This window comes from Bos grunniens, chromosome 12 (assembly GCF_055505025.1).
Source record: "Bos grunniens cultivar Pamir isolate PY7600 chromosome 12, Bosgru_T2T1.0, whole genome shotgun sequence".
Taxonomy (NCBI): Eukaryota; Metazoa; Chordata; class Mammalia; order Artiodactyla; family Bovidae; genus Bos; species Bos grunniens.
This window is the reverse complement of record NC_141176.1, coordinates 29,016,672-29,037,336: the sequence shown is the minus strand read 5'-3', so window position 1 is coordinate 29,037,336 and position 20,665 is coordinate 29,016,672. Positions and strand designations below refer to the sequence as shown.

The 20,665-nt window shown below is 43.6% G+C and overlaps 1 protein-coding gene across 10 annotated transcripts in view; it reads left to right on the top strand.

The window, feature by feature from the left end:
• FRY (FRY microtubule binding protein) overlaps positions 1–20,665 on the top strand; it is a 326,671-nt gene that overhangs the window by 264,099 nt on the left and 41,907 nt on the right. For all 10 annotated transcript variants that reach the window (XM_086329430.1, XM_086329429.1, XM_086329431.1 and 7 more), the window contains 10 exons: positions 3,444–3,594; positions 4,149–4,252; positions 4,992–5,177; positions 7,131–7,329; positions 10,138–10,259; positions 15,164–15,351; positions 16,366–16,460; positions 17,654–18,261; positions 19,455–19,552; positions 19,887–20,057. In XM_086329430.1, coding sequence (XP_086185556.1) covers positions 3,444–3,594; positions 4,149–4,252; positions 4,992–5,177; positions 7,131–7,329; positions 10,138–10,259; positions 15,164–15,351; positions 16,366–16,460; positions 17,654–18,261; positions 19,455–19,552; positions 19,887–20,057 — 1,922 coding nt within the window. The remainder of the gene's footprint in view (positions 1–3,443; positions 3,595–4,148; positions 4,253–4,991; positions 5,178–7,130; positions 7,330–10,137; positions 10,260–15,163; positions 15,352–16,365; positions 16,461–17,653; positions 18,262–19,454; positions 19,553–19,886; positions 20,058–20,665) is intronic.

The window sequence follows — 20,665 nt, the reverse complement described above, 5'->3', positions numbered from 1 at the left end:
GTTGGCCAAAAAGTTTGTTCAGGGTTTTCAGTACAATGTTATGAAAAACCCGAATAAGCTTTTTGGCCAACCCAGTAGTTCTAATGACACTACATTTCAGTTTTACTTCTTAATGCACAGATAGGCAATTCACCATTCACAATATCAGCGGAAGGAATGTCTGAAATCCATGTGGTATTGCCATACTCAGGTTGAGTTTTAACTGTGCTCATGTGTTCAGTCATGTCTGGCTCTTTGTGACCCCATGGACTGTAGCCCGCCAAGTTCCTCTGTCCATGGGATTTCCCAGGCAGGAATAGTGGAGTGGGTCACCATCCCCTCCTCCAAGGGATCTTCCCGACCCAGGGATTGAACCCACATCTCTTGCGTCTTCTGCATTGGCAGGCAAAATCTTTACCACTAGGGTCACCTGGGAAGCCCAAGTTTTAACTGTGTCCCTATAAAACCTTTCTCTAGAACAGTTAGTATGAAGCTGGGGCCAGGGGAGGCTTATGCATTTTCCCTCATTTCTGTGCCCATCAGGGTACTTGGCCTTCCAGACACCAAACAGTTGCATTTCAAGAGCACAGACCATTAGTTCTAGGCAGGACCACATTTTATAGATGAGGAGAGCAATACCTGAGGGATGGAGTTGTTGGTTCAAGAACAGTGTCCTTGCTATACATAAAATTTATGTTATCTCCTTGGTAACATAAAATTTTGAGGACAGAAAAATTGAGTCATGGAAATGTTAGGCAGTCGAATCCTGGCTTCCCCAGAATGTGACAGGCGTGCTGTAAAGAAGCATAACATTCTATGACTGTGGGTTTTACATTAGGAATATTGTTGCACTTCGACCAGTTGATTCCATCAAAGTGTATCTCTTTGTTCTGGGCTCAGGACGCAGAATTTGGTAGAAAACACTGTAAAAAAGTAATAATCATTTTGAAAACACATCTTCAGAGCCCTCTGGTATTGAAACTTTACATTCCTTATGTATTTTAAAATAGTGACTTTCAGAGGGTATTTATAACAAAATGAGCAACCATGTCATTATATAAACTCAGATCACTGGCTTTAGGGATAAAGAGAAAAAGTAATAGAAGTATGTATAAAGGGAAAGAAAAACTACTGTGAATGAAAATAAGGCAAAAGAGTAGTCTAGTATTATCATCATGGCCTCTGTTTTACCCGGAAATGTTTATAACTTTGTCATACTGGCATAAACAGCATCTTACTGGGTATGGTACTTGAATTTGATTGAGTCATGTGTCAGTAATATTCTTCACGTGATTACTGATATTAACCAGGGAAATTAAAGTTCAGAGTAAGTAGTTGGGTTACTGAGAGCTCAAATCTTAAATTTCTCAAGTCAAAGAAAAATGGAAATCAAGCTACTCAAACAGATCCTCATCATAGAAAGTCCATAAAATAAATGCTAAAATCCTTTTCTAGTTGTCAAGTAACAGAATTGACTTCAGCTGTCCCAGATGAAGCAGTCCATCCGGTAGGGCATAAGTACCCTCAGAACTTTGGTAACTCGATCCTGCCTGATGCATTTTTGGTTCTAGCTACCCAGTGATGGGTACAGTCTATGCCATGAGAGAAGCAAAGGTTTGCAAGCTTAGTTCCAAACCTTATGACTGGCTGTATGATATATGTCAGGGGTAGTTATTTTCTGCCTGAATTCCTGAGGGTATGAGCAGGGCTAAGAAGAATGAGAAGGGATCAGGAGAGGCCTCATGGCCCAGCGCTTCCTAGTCTGGGTTTATCTAAAAAGAAAGGTGCAGCCTCTTTAAAGTATTTTCTTATTTAAAAAAAAAAATACCACCTTGGATAAAGTGGACAGGCTAACAGATTCAGACCTAGTCTATAAAGTTGGTGAACAGCATCTGGCATGGTCACAGAACAGCAAAGAAAGGCAAGGTGTCTGGGGTGCAATGAGCAGAGGGCACGAAATAGGAAATAAACCAAGAAACAGGAGGGAGGTCTTGTCAGGCCTTATAGGGCCTGGTGTGAAGTGAATGCTGGATTTCATTTTGAGTGTGAAGGGGAGCCACTGGCCAGTGGTACGCAGAGAAAGGGACTCTGAATGGACTTCTGTTTTCAAAGGATGGCTCTGGGGACTTCCCTGGTGGTCTAGTGGTTAATTCTTCGCCTTCCAGTGCAGGGGGTGTGGGTTCAATCCCTGATTGGGGAGCTAAGATCCCACATGCCTTCAGGCCAAAAAAAAATGAAACATAAAACAGAAGTGATATTGTAACAGATTCAATAAAGACTTTAAAAATTGTCTACATTAAAAAAAAAAATCTTAAAAAAAGGAGGATGACTCTGGCCACTCTGCTGAGAATAGACTGCAGAGGGTTAAGCATGGAGGCAGGGAGGTGGTAGGAGGCTGTGCCTCCTGGGAGAAATGGTGAGGGCTCAGCCCAGGATGGCAGTGATAGAGATGGTGAGAAGTGGTCATCTCTTGGGTTTGTTTTGAGGGAGAGCTTACTGAATATGCGGCTGGTGGCAAGTTACTTAACCTCAGCGTCCCCTCTACAAAATTGGGATAATAGGTACCTATCATTGGGTTATATTGGGTTATTTATACATGAAATATATAGACCATTGCCTGACATAAAGTAACCTCTCTCTGTTGTTAGTTGCTCAGTCGCGTCCGACTCTTTTGCAGCCCCATGGACTATAGCCCACCAGGCTCCTCTATTCATGGGATTCTCCAGGCAAGAATACTGGAGTGGGTTGCCATTCCTTCTCCAAAGGATCTTCCCAACCCAGGGATCAAACCCACATCTCCTGCATTGGCAGGCAGATTCTTTATCACTGAGCCACCAAGGAAGCCCAAGCTGTCTCTCCCTTAGTTCTGACTTTATTATTTTTATTATTACTGTCCCTACCACCATCATCATGGTTATTAGAAATATAAGCAACTATGGCTGATTCATGTTGATGTTTGGCAGAAGCCAACATAATTCTGTAAAGCAATTATCCTTCAATTAAAAATAAATTAAAAAAATATATATATATATAAGTGAGAAGTCAGGGAGGATTCCCAGGCTCCCATCCTGAGTGAACTGAAAATAAGAAATCACGTTTTACTGAGATGGAGGAGACGAGAGAAGGAGTGAGTTGTCACAGTGATGGGAATTCACGTGATGTAGGGTTTTTCTTCTGTATCTATGTTTTCAGTCGGTCTATAATGAATAACTATAAATTAGATATCCAAGAAATAAAGGAATGAAAGAAACTTAATCAAGTAATTCCAGCCCATTTGATCATATAATTTCATACTCACCAAATGGAATGGTTAGATCATATAATTTCATACTCACCAAATGGAATGGTTAGGAAGTTATTTTTACAAGCACAAATTTGTAAGTTGCTTTCTAAAAAGGCAAGTTGGGAAAACAAGCAGCTTCTCTCCCTGTAAATGAAGCACATTCGTCCTTCTCACACTACAGATGACCCAATTTCTCCCTACACCGGCTGGCTTCTGACTATCACAGAGACCAAACAGCCGCAGCCCTTACCCATGCCTTGCACGGGAGGGTGCTGGGCCCCGCTGGTGGACTACCTCCCAGAGACCATCACCCCCCGGGGGCCACTCCACAGGTGAGTAGCACGTGCAGATAGAGGGGAGTGACCGCTTAGCTCTGACTGGATTTTTCTTCCTATGAAAAGAGAAACCTGTTCCAGGTCCCATCAGTTGAAATGATGTTTGAAACCAGAGGGAACACAAGCGACTTGAACTGCAGCTCTCAGCATACTGACTGACTTTGGTCGAACATTAACCAGTGTGCAAAGCTGCCTTGCAGCCCTTTGAAGTTTCCCTTGACGTGCCCTTAGTGTGGGCGTTCATTCTGTTATGCCTTTTCGATTGTGAGCAGCTAAACAAAAAGAACCTTTGTCCTCCGAGTCTCTTCATCCCTCAGCCCTTGTTTTCAAGTGACCAGTAGAGTCCCCATTATGTGAATTAGCTCAAGTGAAGTTTCTTATCCTCATGGAGCTCTGTGCTGTATTAGAAGTTAAACTCCATTTTCCTGGAATCAGGGTCTCACCTAATTCTCCAAGGCTGATGAGTTGGACGGGATTGTGCCCCAACGGCCTGTCGGTCTGTTCCCGTCCTCTTCGGACATGGCGTTGACGGCATCACTTTCACTGATTAGGTGCAATGTCGCTGTCATCTTTATGACTGAGATGGTGGTGGACCACAGTGTCAGAGAGGATTGGGCTCTTCACCTCCCGCTGCTGCTCCATGCTGTCTTCTTAGGTAAGCCTGGGACCCAGAGGAATTCTGGCCACTAGAGTGCCACACAAGTCATCCCAGGGAGCTGCCCTTTTACGTGGCCATCCTGCTTTTCTGAAATACCTAATATCTTCTGTTTTTCACCATCCTTTCTGTGACATCTCTATAATTCCAGTTGATCAGTCATTGTTTAAAGTTGTCCTGGCACCATAACAGAGAATGGTACCTCATCCATGCTACTTCTGTAGAGATACTCAAAACAAGCTGGACTTCTTTCAGGGGCTTTGGTTCTCCATGATAAATTTAAAGCCCCGAGACACAGTCAGTGCATAGAGAGAAAGAATGTAGAACATGGTCGGCTAAGCACTGAGGTTTTAAAATACCCAAGGTGCAGAGCGAAAAAAATGGAAAGAGGAATCAGCCAGGCAGGGAGACTCAGAAAGAGAGAGATAAAGTTAGAAACCTTTAGTAACAGGGAAGAGAACATCTCAGGAAAGAGGAATGCTAAGCATGTCAGATGCTACAGAGAGGTCAAGAAAAGTCCATCTGTCAGCATTTCAGAAGAACATTTTTTAAGGAAGAAAACATCTGATTTTCCTAAGCCTGATTTCTTTATGTCGGTAACAAACTAACAAAGGAAACTAAACATTCGTCTGACGTGTTCCTCGTGTTCCTCCCGGGCATCTTGGAATCTTTGCCATCCCTGGAATCCAGACGAGCTGAAGGTTTGTTTATATTAAGAGATTGCACCGTTTCGTTCCAGGTTTGGACCATTACCGGCCCGAAGTCTTTGAACACAGCAAAAAATTGCTTCTTCACCTCCTGATTGCCCTCTCCTGCAACAGCAATTTCCATGCCATTGCTTCTGTGCTCCTGCAGACTCGAGAGATGGGCGAAGCCAAGACTCTAACTGTTCAGCCAGCTTATCAGCCCGAGTACCTCTACACAGGTAACACAAGGAGGAGGGGCCGGGAGCCTGAGACAGTGTCACAAGTCTAAGGGTACCTGGGGGTGTCCCTGGAGCCCACATCAATGTCTCTGCTTTTACCCTCACCCTGGCTTTCTAAGGGATAAAATATGCACCATTATGCACAATAAACATGCACTATTTTACTTGATGTTAAATCCTTCATATTTCCAAATATACTTTTTAAATTATTACTGTGATTGATATTTTCATTAAATATGTTATGAAAAAAATTAATATCCATTGACTGAGAGAGCATGAGTCTGGAACACCCATGGAGGAGAGTGTGCAGAACAGTGACCGCCTGCAGCATTTTGAGACCAGGTGTCACCAAGGCGCCAGACATTTCCCTATGTACCTTGAGACATAATTACAGTAAATTAATATACACATTCAGAGTTCTGGGCACATTTATGCAAAACATTGTGTATAACCTACTTATCGCTGTTATCCTCAAAAATAGTATCATGTCATATAGTTAAATCATCTGTTACCCAAGAATAATTTACCTACAGCACAGTTAGGTACAGATGTGTAACAGAGCTATTCATCAGTCAGTGGGCGTGTGAAAGCATGCACACACAGACACACACACTCACTTCTTTTGCAGAAAGCGTCAGTTAAAACACCAGAGCATCAAATGATTTGCTAAGTGTTAGAAAAAGGCTGATTAAGTGAGCTTAATCAGAAGACTGGGTATTTTGAAGATCTTTGTATCTTAGCACAAATGGTTCCATGCCATCCTTTTTATGTCCTGCATAGTATCCATGGCACCCCACTCCAGTACTCTTGCCTGGAAAATCCATGGACAGAGGAGCCTGGTGGGCTGCAGTCCATGGGGTCACTAAGAGTCGGACACGACTGAGCGACTTCACTTTCACTTTTCACTTTCCTGCATTGGAGAAGGAAATGGCAACCCACTCCAGTGTTCCTGCCTGGAGAATCCCAGGGACGGGGGAGCCTAATGGGCTGCTGTCTATGGGGTCGCACAGAGTCGGACACGACTGAAGCGACTTAGCAGCAGCAGCAGCAGCATAGTATCCATTGAACCACGTATCTTAACTCATATGTTTCTTATCCACACCTGGAGAAATTGTTCTGGTTTGTGTCTGTTTTGCTTCTTGGCCAATATACAAAATGCCTCCATGAGCCCCTAGGCTCATATACCTTGATGTACTTTTAATCAGTATATCTCCAGGATACATTTCTTAGTTTGTAGTTATTGGGTCAAACAAAAGATGGATGTCTTTAAATTTTTTTTATTGATATTGCAAATTGTTCTCCAAGATTGTTGCACTAATTTAAACCCGCAGTATTCAAGAGTGTGTATTGCACGCCTACTATTACTAAACTTGTTTGTCTTTACCAGTCTGATAAATAAAAGGTGGTATCTTGGGGGAGAAAAGGGGGGAAAAAAAGACACCAAAGTAGAAAATAGCAGAGCACCATCTATTACCAAATCACACTGGTTTACACAGCAGTGCAACTATTCCATAAGCAAAGAAAGAGTTCCAGTCTTGTTTAATCCTGCTGCTAAGTCATTTCAGTCGTATCCAACTCTGTGCGACCCCATAGACGGCAGCCCACCAGGCTCCACTGTCCCTGGGATTCTCCAGGCAAGAACGCTGGAGTGGGTTGCCATTTCCTTCTCCAATGTATGAAAGTGAAAAGTGAAAGTGAAGTCACTCAGTCGTGTCCAACCCTCAGCGACCCCATGGACTGCAGCCTTCCAGGCTCCTCCGCCCATGGGATTTTCCAGGCAAGAGTACTGGAGTGGGATGCCATTGCCTTCTCCGTGTTTAATCATAGCCATAGTCAAAAATCAAGTGTTTTTTTCCCCAAAAATGTAAATAACGGCACACCTCCTGATGCACACCTCCCGACCTCATTCACTGCCTGCCCTGCACATCCCACCTGGACTTCGTCTCCCACCAGGTGGCTTCGACTTCCTGAGAGAGGACCAGTCATCCCCGGTGCCAGACTCAGGGCTCAGCTCCAGCTCCACTTCATCCAGCATCAGTCTAGGAGGCAGCAGTGGGAACCTCCCACAGATGACCCAGGAGGTAGAAGATGCGGACGCAGCTGCCGACTCAGATGAGAAGGCAAACAAGCTCATTGAATTTCTGACGACCAGGTAAGGGAGTCAGGAGATGGGCTGCTGTTTTGGGGTCAGTCTTTTGGAAGAGTGCCATCACTTTAAAACCGCAGATGAAAATTCTAATGAAGTCTCCTCTCTTCTGAATTGCATCTGCTGGCGTCTGTGTACGAGGCAGACCCTGGGAGGCGCTGTCTACAACTCCCCTGATGTCACAGTGGAGGAGCAGGGAGATTTCCTGCCTAATGAGCAGGTAGCAGATGCGGGCAGGAGGCAAGCATGACTTTCACCATCTATTAGAGCTACCAGCCTCTGGGAGTTCCAAGACTTGGCAGAGAACATCGCTCTGGAAACCCAAAGTATTAGCCATGGTCAACCCAGTAGCAGCTGCAGAGCGGGGACCTCTGTCTGCTCGTCTAGTCCAAAGGGTCACTTATAAATGGAATTCAGGAATCAGAAACAATCAGACACATGATGGAAAAGGAATCCAACTAATAAGAGATCAAAGTCAAGAAAACTGCGAGTGATCCCGTTTTTTTTCAGATTTTATGGTTTTTTCAAGGAATGATTTAGCTTTTGGTTCAGTTTTCATAGTTCAGTTCATCATTCAGTCATGTCCAACTCTTTGTGACCCCATGAACCACAGCACGCCAGGCCTCCCTGTTCATCACCAACTGCCAGAGTCTGCCCAAACCCATGTCCATTGAGTTGGTGATGCCATCCAACCATCTCATCCTCTGTTGTCCCCTTCTCCTCCTGCCCTCAATCTTTCCCAGCATCAGGGTCTTTTCCAGTGAGTCAGCTCTTCGCATCAGGTGACCAAAATATTGGAGTTTCAGCTTCAACATCAGTCCTTCCAATGAATATTCAGGACTGATCTCCTTTAGGATGGACTGGTTGGATCTCTTTGCAGTCCAAGGGATTCTCAAGAGTCTTCTCCAATACCACAGATCAAAAGCATCAGTTCTTCAGCACTCAGCTTTCTTTATAGTCCAACTCTCACATCCATACATGACTACTTGAAAAACCATAGCCTTGACTAGATGGACCTTTGTGGACAAAGTAATGTCTCTGCTTTTGAATATGCTGTCTAGGTTGGTCATAACTTTCCTTCCAAGGAATAAGCATCTTTTAATTTCATGGCTGCAATCACCATCTGCAGTGATTTTGGAGCCCAGAAAAATAAAGTCAGCCACTGTTTCCCCTGTTCCCCCATCTATGTGCCATGAAGTGATGGGACCGGATGCCATGATCTTCGTTTTCTGAATGTTGAGCGTTAAGCCAACTTTTTCACTCTCCTCTTTCACTTTCATCAAGAGGCTCTTTAGTTCTTCACTTTCTGCCACAAGGGTGGTGTCATCTGCATATCTGAGGTTATTGATATTTCTCCCGGCAATCTTGATTCCAGCTTGTGCTTCTTCCAGTCCATCGTTTCTCATGATGTACTCTGCATAGAAGTTAAATAAGCAGGGTGACAATATACAGCCTTGACGTACTCCTTTTCCTATTTGGAACCAGTCTGTTGTTCCATGTCCAGTTCTAACCATTGCTTCCTGACCTGCATACAGGTTTCTCAAGAGGCAGGTCAGGTGGTCTGGTATCCCATCTCTTTCAGAATTTTCCAGAGTTTGTTGTGATCCACACAGTCAAAGGCTTTGGCATAGTCAATGAAGCAGAAATAGATGTTTTTCTGGAACTCTCTTGCTTTTTTGATGATCCAGTGGATGTTGGCAATTTGATCTCTGGTTCCTCTGCCTTTTCTAAATCCAGCTTGAACATCTGGAAGTTCACAGTTCCTGTATTGCTGAAGCCTGGCTTGGAGAATTTTGAGCATTACTTTACTAGCCTGTAAAATGAGTGCAATTGTGTGGTATTTTAAGCATTTCTTTGGCTTTGCCTTTCTTTGGATTGGAATGAAAACTGACCTTTTCCAGTCCTGTGGCCACTGCTGAGTTTTCCAAATTTGCTGGCATATTGAGTGCAGCACTTTCACAGCATCATCTTTCAGGATTTGAAATAGCTCAACTGGAATTCCATCACCTCCACTAACTTTGTTTGTAGTGATGCATCCTAAGGCCCACTTGACTTCACAGTCCAGGATGTCTGGCTCTAGCTGCGTGTTCACACCATCGTGATTATCTGGATCGTGAGGATCTTTTTTGTATAGTTCTTCTGTGTATTGTTTCCACCTCTTCTTAATATCTCCTGCTTCTGTTAGCTCAGTTCAATATAGAATTTAACGTGCAGAAAGCTCAGGTAGGGGCTGGTGGTGCCTCCTTACAGGGTGTCTCAGAGACCTGACTGGTTTGTGGGGAAGAAAGGCTTTCTTACCGCTCAGCAATGTCAGTGCTGTGAATGGCGTTCTCTGAGAGTCTCACACATGGATCCCCCCGCTCTTAGCACAGAGGCACCGAGTAGACAGCAGAGGTTGTATCTTCAGTGTGTCCTACAGCGTTTGGCGACTTCACCTACAGTGTGATCCTGATAGAATGTTACCTCTGCACATTCTGAAGTGTATAAAGGGGGTCTGTGTCTAAATCTGTGCTTTATTTGACGTGTTACATCATTTCATTTAAGACAAAGAAACTGTTACGTGCTGAATGAACACTGTCCTGGTGAATTGAGAAGTTTTAATTTTGTGAGCAAAACATATGAAAAAGTATGTCTCCACCCAGTTAAGTAGCTCTATTTTGAGTGTGCTCTTAAGCTTTATAAGACTGAAATTTTCCACCAAATTAATAAGTAAATTAAAAAAAAAATGTTTGTTGCCCCTTTGGAGTTAGAACTGTGTATATGGTTGTGCAAAATGATAGTTACATTTTTGACAGTTTGTGTATTTTGTTGAAGGGCGTTTGGTCCACTTTGGTGCCACGAGGACATCACACCCAAAAATCAGAATTCAAAGAGTGCTGAACAACTCACCAACTTTCTACGTCACGTTGTATCCGTGTTCAGAGATTCCAAATCAGGTACTTCATCCTGTTTCTACAAAGCCCACTTTCAGCATTTTTCTGCAACGGAGCTCATTCTTCCCGTACAGCTACACACTGTGTGTGTATTTATGTGTGCGCGTGTGTGTGTGTGTGTAAAATTCTCCATTTGGCAGCAATAGCCAAGGAATATTCACAGAGGGTAGTGAAGCTTTTTCCGGTGTGCCTAACTTAATGATAGTTAACGTCACACGTAGTTGCATGATGCTCTAGCAAACGATTTCCCCAGTGTCTCTGTTCTCTTGCTTTATTTCCCTCACTACAACAAAACGGTGCCTGTATTAATTTTATTTAAAGAAGGCCATGAGAAAGAAATTTTATTCACTGTCATCAGACTCAACTGGGAGAAAATGGTCCGTCTTGCAAACTGGGTTTTTCTTAAATAAGAATAATTTTTCAATAAAATGTTTTGGGCTTTAAAAGTATTTGCTGACAAGTCCTGTGCCAGTGACCACTCAATATTCTGAACACGGTCTGATGCTAATTTAGACACTAGTAGCCATACAATAGGAGAAGGCAATGGCAGCCCACTCCAGTATTCTTGCCTGGAAAATCCCATGGGCAGAGGAGCCTGGTAGGTTGCAGTCCATGGGGTCGCTAAGAGTTGGATACGACCGAGCAAACTTCACTTTCACTTTTCACTTTCATGCATTGGAGAAGGAAATGGCAACCCACTCCAGTGTTCTTGCCAGGGATGGTGGAGCCTGGTGGGCTGCCGTCTCTGGGGTCACACAGAGTCAGACACGACTGAAGTGACTTAGCAGCAGCAGCAGCAGCAGCCGCACAATATTTAAGCCCTTAGCTGGATTCCATTCAGATCAGCTTGGGCAGAGCTGATATGTGTATGAAATTTAAATTTGGTTCCTCAGCCTGATAAACAGCTATCTCTGCCTTTTCTCACTCAGCAGGCTGGCCATAGTAAATATGTCTCAGTGGCTCTTCTGGCTGCTCTGATAATTAGCACATTTTACAGTTTGAAACATTCCAGATAAGCCACATATCTTTTCATTATCAGAGGATACAAGCTAAGAAACAAAAAATACTGTTAAACTGAAATGGGAAAGTTGTTCCCAGAATGGAATTGCCATTTCTTGTTTTGAGTTTCCCCTTTGGAATTTCTTTGAAGTATTAAGACTGCTTTTACTGGTATTTCCCCCACTTAAAAGTCATTTCAATAGCCTTGAAGGAGAAATTTTGTGATGCATGTGAACTCTTCATTTGTGTAAAACTCTTGATGGTCTGCTGCTGCTGCTGCTAAGTCGCTTCAGTCGTGTCTGACTCTGCGATCCTATAGACCGCAGCCCACCAGGCTCCTCCGTCCACAGGATTCTCTAGGCAAGAATCCTGGAGTGGGTTGCCATTTCCTTCTCCACTTGATGGTATAAAGATACTAAAAATGAGAAAAAGTATGAATGCCATGTATAGCATATTCTCAGAGCATGTTTCAGGCTGCTTAGAACATTCTGGACTTCCCTGGTGGCTCAGACAGTAAAGCATCTGCCCACAATGCAGGAGATCCAGGTTCAATCCCTGGGGTCGGGAAGATCCCCTGGAGAAGGAAATGGCAACCCACTCCAGTACTCTTGCCTGGAAAATTCCATGGACAGAGGAGCCTGGTGGGCTACAGTCCATGGGGTTGCAAAGAGTTGGACACAACTGAGCGACTTCACTTTCACTTAGAATATTCTGTGTCTTTTCACATCTTTCTCAAGATATTTTTACTCACTACAATTTCCTTGAACGTGGCTGCTTTCTGCCTACTTCCAGTATAGCACAATAAGATGTGTTCCTGGAAACACTTGTATTAGTCAGGGTAGCATAGCTGCTGTAGTAAATAAGCCCCAAAGCTCAGAGACCTAACACAAGAGGCTGTTTCACAGTTCAATGTGGACGTTTGGGAGCAGCTTTCCACCTGGTGCTTCAGGGAACCCCCCCATTCTGTGTCTCTGCCCCCCGCTAGGCTCAGGGGTCTCTACTCAACCCTCTGTGTCCAGGGGCAGGTGGAGGAACAGAGTGCGTGGAGGGTCACCCCAGGGGAGTTTGCCTGCTAGCCTTGAGTGTGGCATCCAGCGCATCTCCCCTGTCCCACTGGCCAGAACTCAAGCCCAAGGTCACATCCGACTGTGAGGAGGACTGGGAAATGTGGCTTCATTGTGTAACAGGGAGAAAAGGAAACCTTTTTCTTTTCTCCGTTGTTGTTGTTTAGTCGCTCAGTTGTGTCCAACTCTTTGTGGCCCCATGGACTATAGCTCATCAGGCTCCTCTGTCCATGGGATTCTCCAGGCAAGAATACTGGAGTGGGTTGCCATTTCCTCCTCCAGGGGAATCTTCTCTTCCCAGGGATCAAACCCAAATCTCCTGCATTGGCAGTTGGGTTCTTTACCACTGAGCCACCTAGGAAGCCCCTTTCTTTTCTCTGCCACTCATTAAATAGCTTTTCCCAAAGGACATCATCTTAGGGGGTTGGGGGTCAGCAATCCTACTAGAATACTTCCAACAGTATGATTTATTTTTTCTTTTTTTTTTTAAGATTTTTTTGGCCACACTGTGGCATGTGAGATCGTAGGTCCCTGACCAGGGATTGAACTCACACTCCCAGGCAGTGTAAGTGCAGAGTCTTAACCACTGGACCACCAGGGGAGTCCCTCCAACAGTGTGACTTAAAGAAGTTTTTATTCATCACCATGGGACCTAACCTCCACATATAAAATGGCTTAAATAGAAAAATATGTTTTGAAAAGCAAAACAAAGATGTAAAAAACGATTTTGAAATATCCATTCATAGGTTGTGAACTACCTGTAAGGGTTAAATCTTGTGTTTCCTACCCTGAACGTGCCGAAGTCTGTTTTCCAGGACACTTGGTTGACGCCGCAGGAGCATTGTCTTATTTGGTGTACTGCATGTCCCAGGGCTCAGCCAGCCAGGCAGTAGCACCAGGAACAGCAACACTGAATTTTCCCTCCTGGTCCATGTTCATGGAACCATCCAATGTGCCCCCAGAGCCTCTCCATCACGGAGGCAGCACAAATCACTGTTTTTATCAGGTCCACTGACTCGCATAGCCTGGTTTTTCTGCACATAAAGAGGTGCAACAAGTGGAGGATTTAATGGCCCAGAATTCAGCCATAGATATTCCCTTACGTTTTCATTTTACTATAATCAGATGGTTTTCTGTTGCTGCTGCTGCTAAGTCACCTCAGTCGTGTCCGACTCTGTGTGACCGCATAGATGGCAGCCCACCAGGCTGCCCCATCCCTGGGATCCTCCAGGCAAGAACACTGGAGTGGGTTGCCATTTCCTTCTCCAGTGCATGAAAGTAAAAAGTGAAAGTGAAGTAGCTCAGTCGTGTCGGACTCTTAGCGGACCCATGGACTGAAGCCTACCAGGCTCCTCCGTCCATGCAATTTTCCAGGCAAGAGTACTGGAGTGGGGTGCCATTGCCTTCTCCAGCCATGGGTTTTCCCTTACGTTTTCATTTTATTATGATCAGATGGTTTTCTGAGGGCTGAGATTACCTTCATGCTGTTGGAAGAACAAACACTCAGGAGGTGAAAGTTCAACCAATCCCTGCCTTCTTTGCAGTGCCTGCACCTCCATGTCTGCTTGTTTATGGACGATTCTGAAGAACAGGGAGTTTGGCCCAGGCTTTGGTTGTGCTTGTGTACATGCGTGTGTACGTGCTAAGTCGCTTCAGTTATGTCTGACTCTCTGTGACCCTATGGACTATAGCCCCCCAGGCTCCTCTGTCCATGGGGTTCTCCAGGCAAGAATACTGGAGTGGGTTGCCATGCCCTCCTCCAGGGCATCTTCCCAGCCCAGGGATCAAACCCATGTCTCTTACGTCTCCTGCATTGGGAGGAGGGTTCTTTACCACTAGTGCCGCCTGGCTGGTCAGATCCACTCATCACTTTCCTCTTCATTCACAAGACTTGTGTCTAACGGTTCTCGTATGACAAAGGAGCAAACATATTCTATGTGAAAAGTGTGAAGAATGATGCCAAACAGTAGCAGCACAATAACTAATAATACATTTGTAAGCACCAGTGATGTGTCAGACACCACTCTAAGCCCTTTTTAAGTTGATTTTCACAACCACTCTTTGAGGTGGATGCTCTGATTCACAAGGTAAAGACAAGGAAACAGGGTCACAGAATAAATTTCTTTCCCAGCGTCCCAAATCTCTCCTTTAAAATCAGGACCATATTGCTCTGAAGCTTTCTACTCCACAAAGCTTGCTCCAAACTCTTTCTATTCCACTGTGTCCCTTTAAGATTGATTCAGATTTGGTTTTAATTTTTTGTTTTATTGAAGTATAGTTGCTCTACAATGTTGTGTTAAGGTGAACATTTCTACTGTATAGCGAAGTGAACCAGCCTTCTATATACACATATCCCCTCTTTTTTGGATTTCCTTCCCATTCAGGTCACCACTGACCACTGAATAGAGTTCCCTGCGCTATACAGCCGTTTCTCATTTGTTATAGGAATTCCCGGATGGTGCTAGTGGAAAAGAACCCACCTGACAATGCAGGAGACCTAAGAAATGCCAGTTAGATACAGTCGGAAAGATTCCCTGGAGGAGGAAATGGCAACCCACTCCAGTATTCTTGCCTGGAAAATCCCATGGACAGAGGAGCCTGGCTGGATGCAGTCCATGGTGTCACAAAAGCGTTGGACACGACTGAAGCAACTTAACACACAAGCATTAGCTGTCTGTTTTATACATAGCAGTGTGTATGTCTGTCAATCCCAATCACAGGGTTCATTTTTACTGAGTACCACCAGGAGGGGGCGCTGTGCAGCCAGCCTGTCGTAAGCGCACAGATGGCTGGTGGCCTCGGTGAGCAGCTGAGTGCTGACCTGCTCCCGCCCCTGTGCCCTAGGTTTCCACCTGGAGCAGCACCTGAGTGAAGTGGCGCTGCAGACGGCCCTCGCCAGCTCCTCCCGGCACTATGCCGGCCGCTCCTTCCAGATATTCCGGGCCCTCAAACAACCTCTGTCAGCACACGCCTTGTCGGACCTCCTCTCCAGGCTGGTGGAGGTGATTGGCGAGCACGGAGATGAGATTCAGGTACCGAAGGAAAGCGGGGCATTCACCCTTCTCTCAGTGCAGAGATGAGGAGTTAATGACTTTCTTTGAACTTTCTTCCTCCTGCCAATTATCCCAGCCAAAAATTCTAGAGGTTGACTTTTGTTATTACAAGTATCTCTCCAGAGGGGGTGCTGTTCTAAAAATTCAGTGGACAATTTTATTGAGCCAATAACTGAAATCCTTTGGCGACTCTTTGTTTTTACTGATTTTGTTTGGTGGGGCCTGGGGGAGGTATTTTGTCTTGTTTTTGTCCTTTTACTAACAACCTGAGATGCAGTTGTGCAGCCTCCTCACCCAGAGAAGGGAGGGAGGGTGCTATTTTGTCTGTGCAGAGCACCACTCCTGTCTGTATGGCTGGCTTTCCATAAACTGAGAAAAGCTAAAGAAACAGTGGGCAGAGTAGATGCCACAAGAGGACCCTGTGGACTGTGGAACCCAGAGACTGGACAGCTGAACAGGTGGAAAGCCAGGGGCATTACAAGCTCTGCAGCTGAGGGAAGGCCTTCTTTTCCATCAGAAATGTTCTGCATCTCAGAGGGCTGTACACCTGGAGACTTTCGCTTCTTTTCCTCCTCTGGCCATTGGAAGCACACTTTAAAATGTCCCGAGTCACAGCCCTTCTCATCCTTCATCTCTTAATCTCTGGCTTCCAAATGTTTCCACTCTGTGTTTCAAATGCCCACCATCCCCTCAGCAAGGGGCCACGCTTGCCCACTGTAGCCTTACCCCTCCCTGTTGGGTTTTGAATGAGACTGATCTGTTGAAAACCTCACATCTAGGGAGAGAAATCATCATGATTACCTGCTAACTCCTAAGCCATCTGAGTTTCCCAAGTAGCCCTTAAAATTTCATTGTAAATTAAAGTAGCCATGACTGTCCAGCTTTCAAAGATGGTATCAGTATTTGAATAAAGTTTGTATCCATTAAATTTATCTTCAAGATGCTAGCAGTAATTGTAAGTGGCACAGAATGTTGTCTTTGTGTGTCTGGCAGGGTTATGTCATGGAAGCCCTTCTTACCTTGGAAGCTGCCGTGGACAACTTGTCTGACTGCTTGAAGAACACTGATCTCTTAACTGTACTATCTCGGTGAGCATCAGCTGAACAATATTTTAAAATCAGATACACTGTACTGAATATTTTGGAGAAGCCTGGACTTTGGGCAAAGTCTAAAGAACAAATCTAGTTTTTTGAAGTCTGTCTGTGACCCGAGAAAGTATGTATGACATTTCCTTCAGTTAAAAAAAAAAAAAAGGAAATTACAACAGACACATATATACACAGGAAGTTAGACAATGTGTTACTTCTAAGTAATACAAATATTCGTTTTTTTAAATTTCCTATTTCTATGAGTATTTTTTCATATTTTATGTATTTATCCTATTTATCACATTTTATAGAAACAAAGCATTCTTTTTTAAATGCATATATACAAGACTTATCTGATCCATCACCATAAAAACATTTGAAATAAATGTTGATTTTACTTGAAGAAATTTCTACCTTAGGATCTTTCTTTTTTAGTTTTTAATTCCCTTTGTTCCTGTCAATGTTTAATAACCCATTTTAAATCATTCACAGTTTCATATTCTGTTTGGAAAATTAAGCTGATCTTGCTTGAAATTGAATCAGTAAAGTTATAGCAGGTTGGGCCTTGTTTCATTTTTAAGGTGAACATTTTTATAATAGGTAATTTTAGTGTAATTACTAACATCATATATATTTATCTGTATAAACCCACAGGTTAATCTATATCAGTAAAAATTCAGCAACAATGTTGATAGGAATACACTTAGAAATCATTTTTCATAAATTTTATAAGTACAAAAATTGACCTTTAACACAAGCATTTACATTTTTCTTTCTAGATATTTCTGTATCTGTTCCTTTTATCAGTCAGTTAATAAAGTATTAACATTTATACCTATTAGATACATTTTATTTCATAATTATTCTCACCTAAATTCAAACAAAAATTAAATGAATGATCAGTAAACTTTAGAGCCAACTGCTTATTTCTTTAACTTTTCAATAAGTTAAAGTCAGTATTTGGTTTTGTTGTTTTGTTAGTGAGGATTGTTGTGGTTAAGTTTGGTTTTTTACAGCATTATATTTAAGAATAAGGAAACATATTCCTTTTCATTTAAGAATATGGAAAAAAATGATTAGAAAGTAATATTTCCAAGGAATGATTTCCCCACTTTGTTGATGGATCTTAAAAGGACTAGCCTTTCACTGAAATGCACTGGATTCCTACTGACCTCTTTAATTCTTATACCCAGCTCTTCATCACCAGACTTAAGCTCTAACACTAAGCTGACGGCGAGCAGAAAGAGCACAGGCCAACTCAACGTGAACCCTGGGGCAGCCAGCGGCAACACGGCGACTGCAGAACGCAGCCGGCATCAAAGGAGCTTCTCAGTGCCCAAGAAGTTCGGTGTTGTCGACCGGTCCTCAGACCCACCTCGGAGTGCCACCCTGGACAGAATTCAGGCCTGTACCCAACAAGGCCTCTCCTCGAAAACCAGAAGCTCGTCCTCCTTGAAGGACAGCCTCACCGACCCATCTCACATAAACCATCCAACCAACCTGTTGGCCACCATCTTTTGGGTCACAGTGGCTTTGATGGAATCTGATTTTGAGTTTGAATACCTAATGGCCCTGAGGCTGTTGAACAGACTACTGGCTCACATGCCACTTGATAAAGCTGAGAACCGAGAAAAACTAGAGAAACTGCAGGCGCAGCTCAAGTGGGCAGACTTTTCGGGGTTGCAGCAGCTGCTGCTGAAGGGGTTCACCTCCCTCACCACCACCGACCTTACCTTGCAGCTGTTCAGCTTGCTGACTCCAGTGTCCAGAGTATCCATGGTGGACTCATCTCAAGCCATTGGTAAAGCTCACACTCTTGAGTTCTGGTCATGGTGGAACGAGTGTTTCGTGTAATAAGATAATGTGGGCTTAGCGCTTTTAATGATTGTGTTTAAAAATGGTTCTTTGGGAATAGTTTATTTTTTCTTTTAAAATTTGTATAGAAGTGTTTCTTTAATCTTTTTAAATTTATTTTTTAATGTGCTGGGTCTTTGCCGCAAGCAGGCTTTCTCCAGGTGTGGCAAGCGGGGGCTCCTCTTCACTGTGGTGGCTCCTCTTGTTGCGGAGCTCGGGCTCAAGGCTGCGTGAGCTTCAGCAGTTGCGGCACGTCAGCTCAGTAGTTGCTGCTCCCAGGCTCTAGAGCGCAGGCTCAATATTGTGGTGCGTGGGCTTAGCTGCTCTGCAGCACGTGGCATCTTCTTGGACCAGGGATCGAACTTGGGTCTCCTACTTTGGCAGGAGGATTCTCCACCACTGAGCCACTAGGGAAGCCCTGTATAAGTCTGAACTATGTTTATTGTAGATGTTTTTAAGGCAGTCGCATAAAAGGGGCAAGAATAATACATGAGATTTTTGTTTCTGCTTTCCAGATCACGTTGCAGACAGTGCTAGTTTATTCCATTGCTCTTATAGACATTTTCTCTTTTTTATTAACTCTTAAATCCTTTATTTTTCTGAGCCTTTATTTTCCTCTTGAAAGTTCCCCTGGTTCCCTGTTGTTTTGAATTAAATCAGCAAACCAGATTTTTAATACCATGGCATGTGGCCCACAATTCTTTCCAGGAAGCCAAAGCTTAATACAGTAGAACTAAGCTGCTCCTCATCATTTCAAAGAATCTTTCTGATAACTTAAATTGATTGGCCTGTGTCTTTTCAAACAAGTTTTCCTTGAAATACATTTTTTTGATAAAAACTTCAAACTAGTGCTTCTGTTCATTTTAATCCGCTTTTTAAAATCTATGCCAACAATCTTTACTTGCAACAGTCGATAGCATGACAGCACTGTATCTGAAAATTGCAAATCTACTTCAGTGCCTGCTTTGAACAGATGCCATTGTGGTTGTACATTTATCATGGATTTTATGTTAGATCAAAGTTACTTCAAAAGGCTGCTTTTGCATCTCCTCGGAATAAAATCTGTAATAGGCCTTCATGCTGTTAATGGCTCAAATGCACCATATTCACGTATCTCCGTTTGTATCTTCTCTAATCCAGGGTTTCCACTGAATGTCTTGTGTCTTCTGCCCCAGCTGATACAGCATTTTGAAAACCCCAACCAGTTCTGTAAGGATGTAGCTGAGAGAATCGCTCAGGTAGGCCTTAAGGCTTCACCCTCAGGCAAATCCAAGACCCGATGTTGAACAGCGGTTACCAGGCTCGGGGTGATAACGTTTCATAAACCTGAAGATACTAACTGATATCACTAGTAATTCACGTTTCTGGGCGGCTGATTCACATGGTCATTTCATTATTGAGAAAATAAGTGGGAAAAAATTGGTGAAAATTAAATGACTAAGTATTCTGCAGCTGCCCCCAAAAATGTATCGATCAGTTTTCCAGGCTGCTGGGGCTTAGAGCAAAATTGCTAACATTTCTTCCTCATTCATCAGGCTATTGTATCACTAGTTGACTTTCTTCTCGTAAAAGGTTTGTTTGGAAGAGAAGAACCCCAAACTTTCCAATCTTGCACACGTCATGACTCTTTATAAAACACACAGCTACACGAGGGACTGTGCCACGTGGGTCAGTGTGGTCTGCCGGTACCTTCATGAAGCCTATGCTGACGTCACTTTGAATATGGTTACCTACCTGGCAGAGGTAAGTTCCTGAATTGAGGATAAAATCTATTATAGTTTCTATGGGCAAAATAGTGGGCTTCCCTCATAGCTCAGTCGGTAGAGAATCTGCCTGCAATGCAGGAGACCTGGGTTCGATTCCTAGGTCGGGATGATCCTCTGGAGAAGGAAATGGCAATCCACTCCAATATTCTTGCCTGAAAAATCCCGTGGACAGAGGAGCCTGGCGGGCTGACAAGAATCGGACACAACTTAGCGACTAAACCACCACCACCTAGATGCCCATCAGCAGATGAATGGATAAGAAAGCTGTGGTACATATACACAATGGAGTATTACTCAGCCATTAAAAAGAATTCATTTGAATCAGTTCTAATGAGGTGGATGAAACTGGAGCCTATTATACAGAGTGAAGTAAGCCAGAAGGAAAAACACCAATACAGTATACTAACGCATATATATGGAATTTAGAAAGATGATAACAATAACCCTGTGTACAAGACAGCAAAAGAGACACTGATGTATGGAACAGTCTTATGGACTCTGTGGGAGAGGGAGAGGGTGGGAAGATTTGGGAGAATGGCATTGAAACATGTAAAATATCATGTATGAAACGAGATGCCAGTCCAG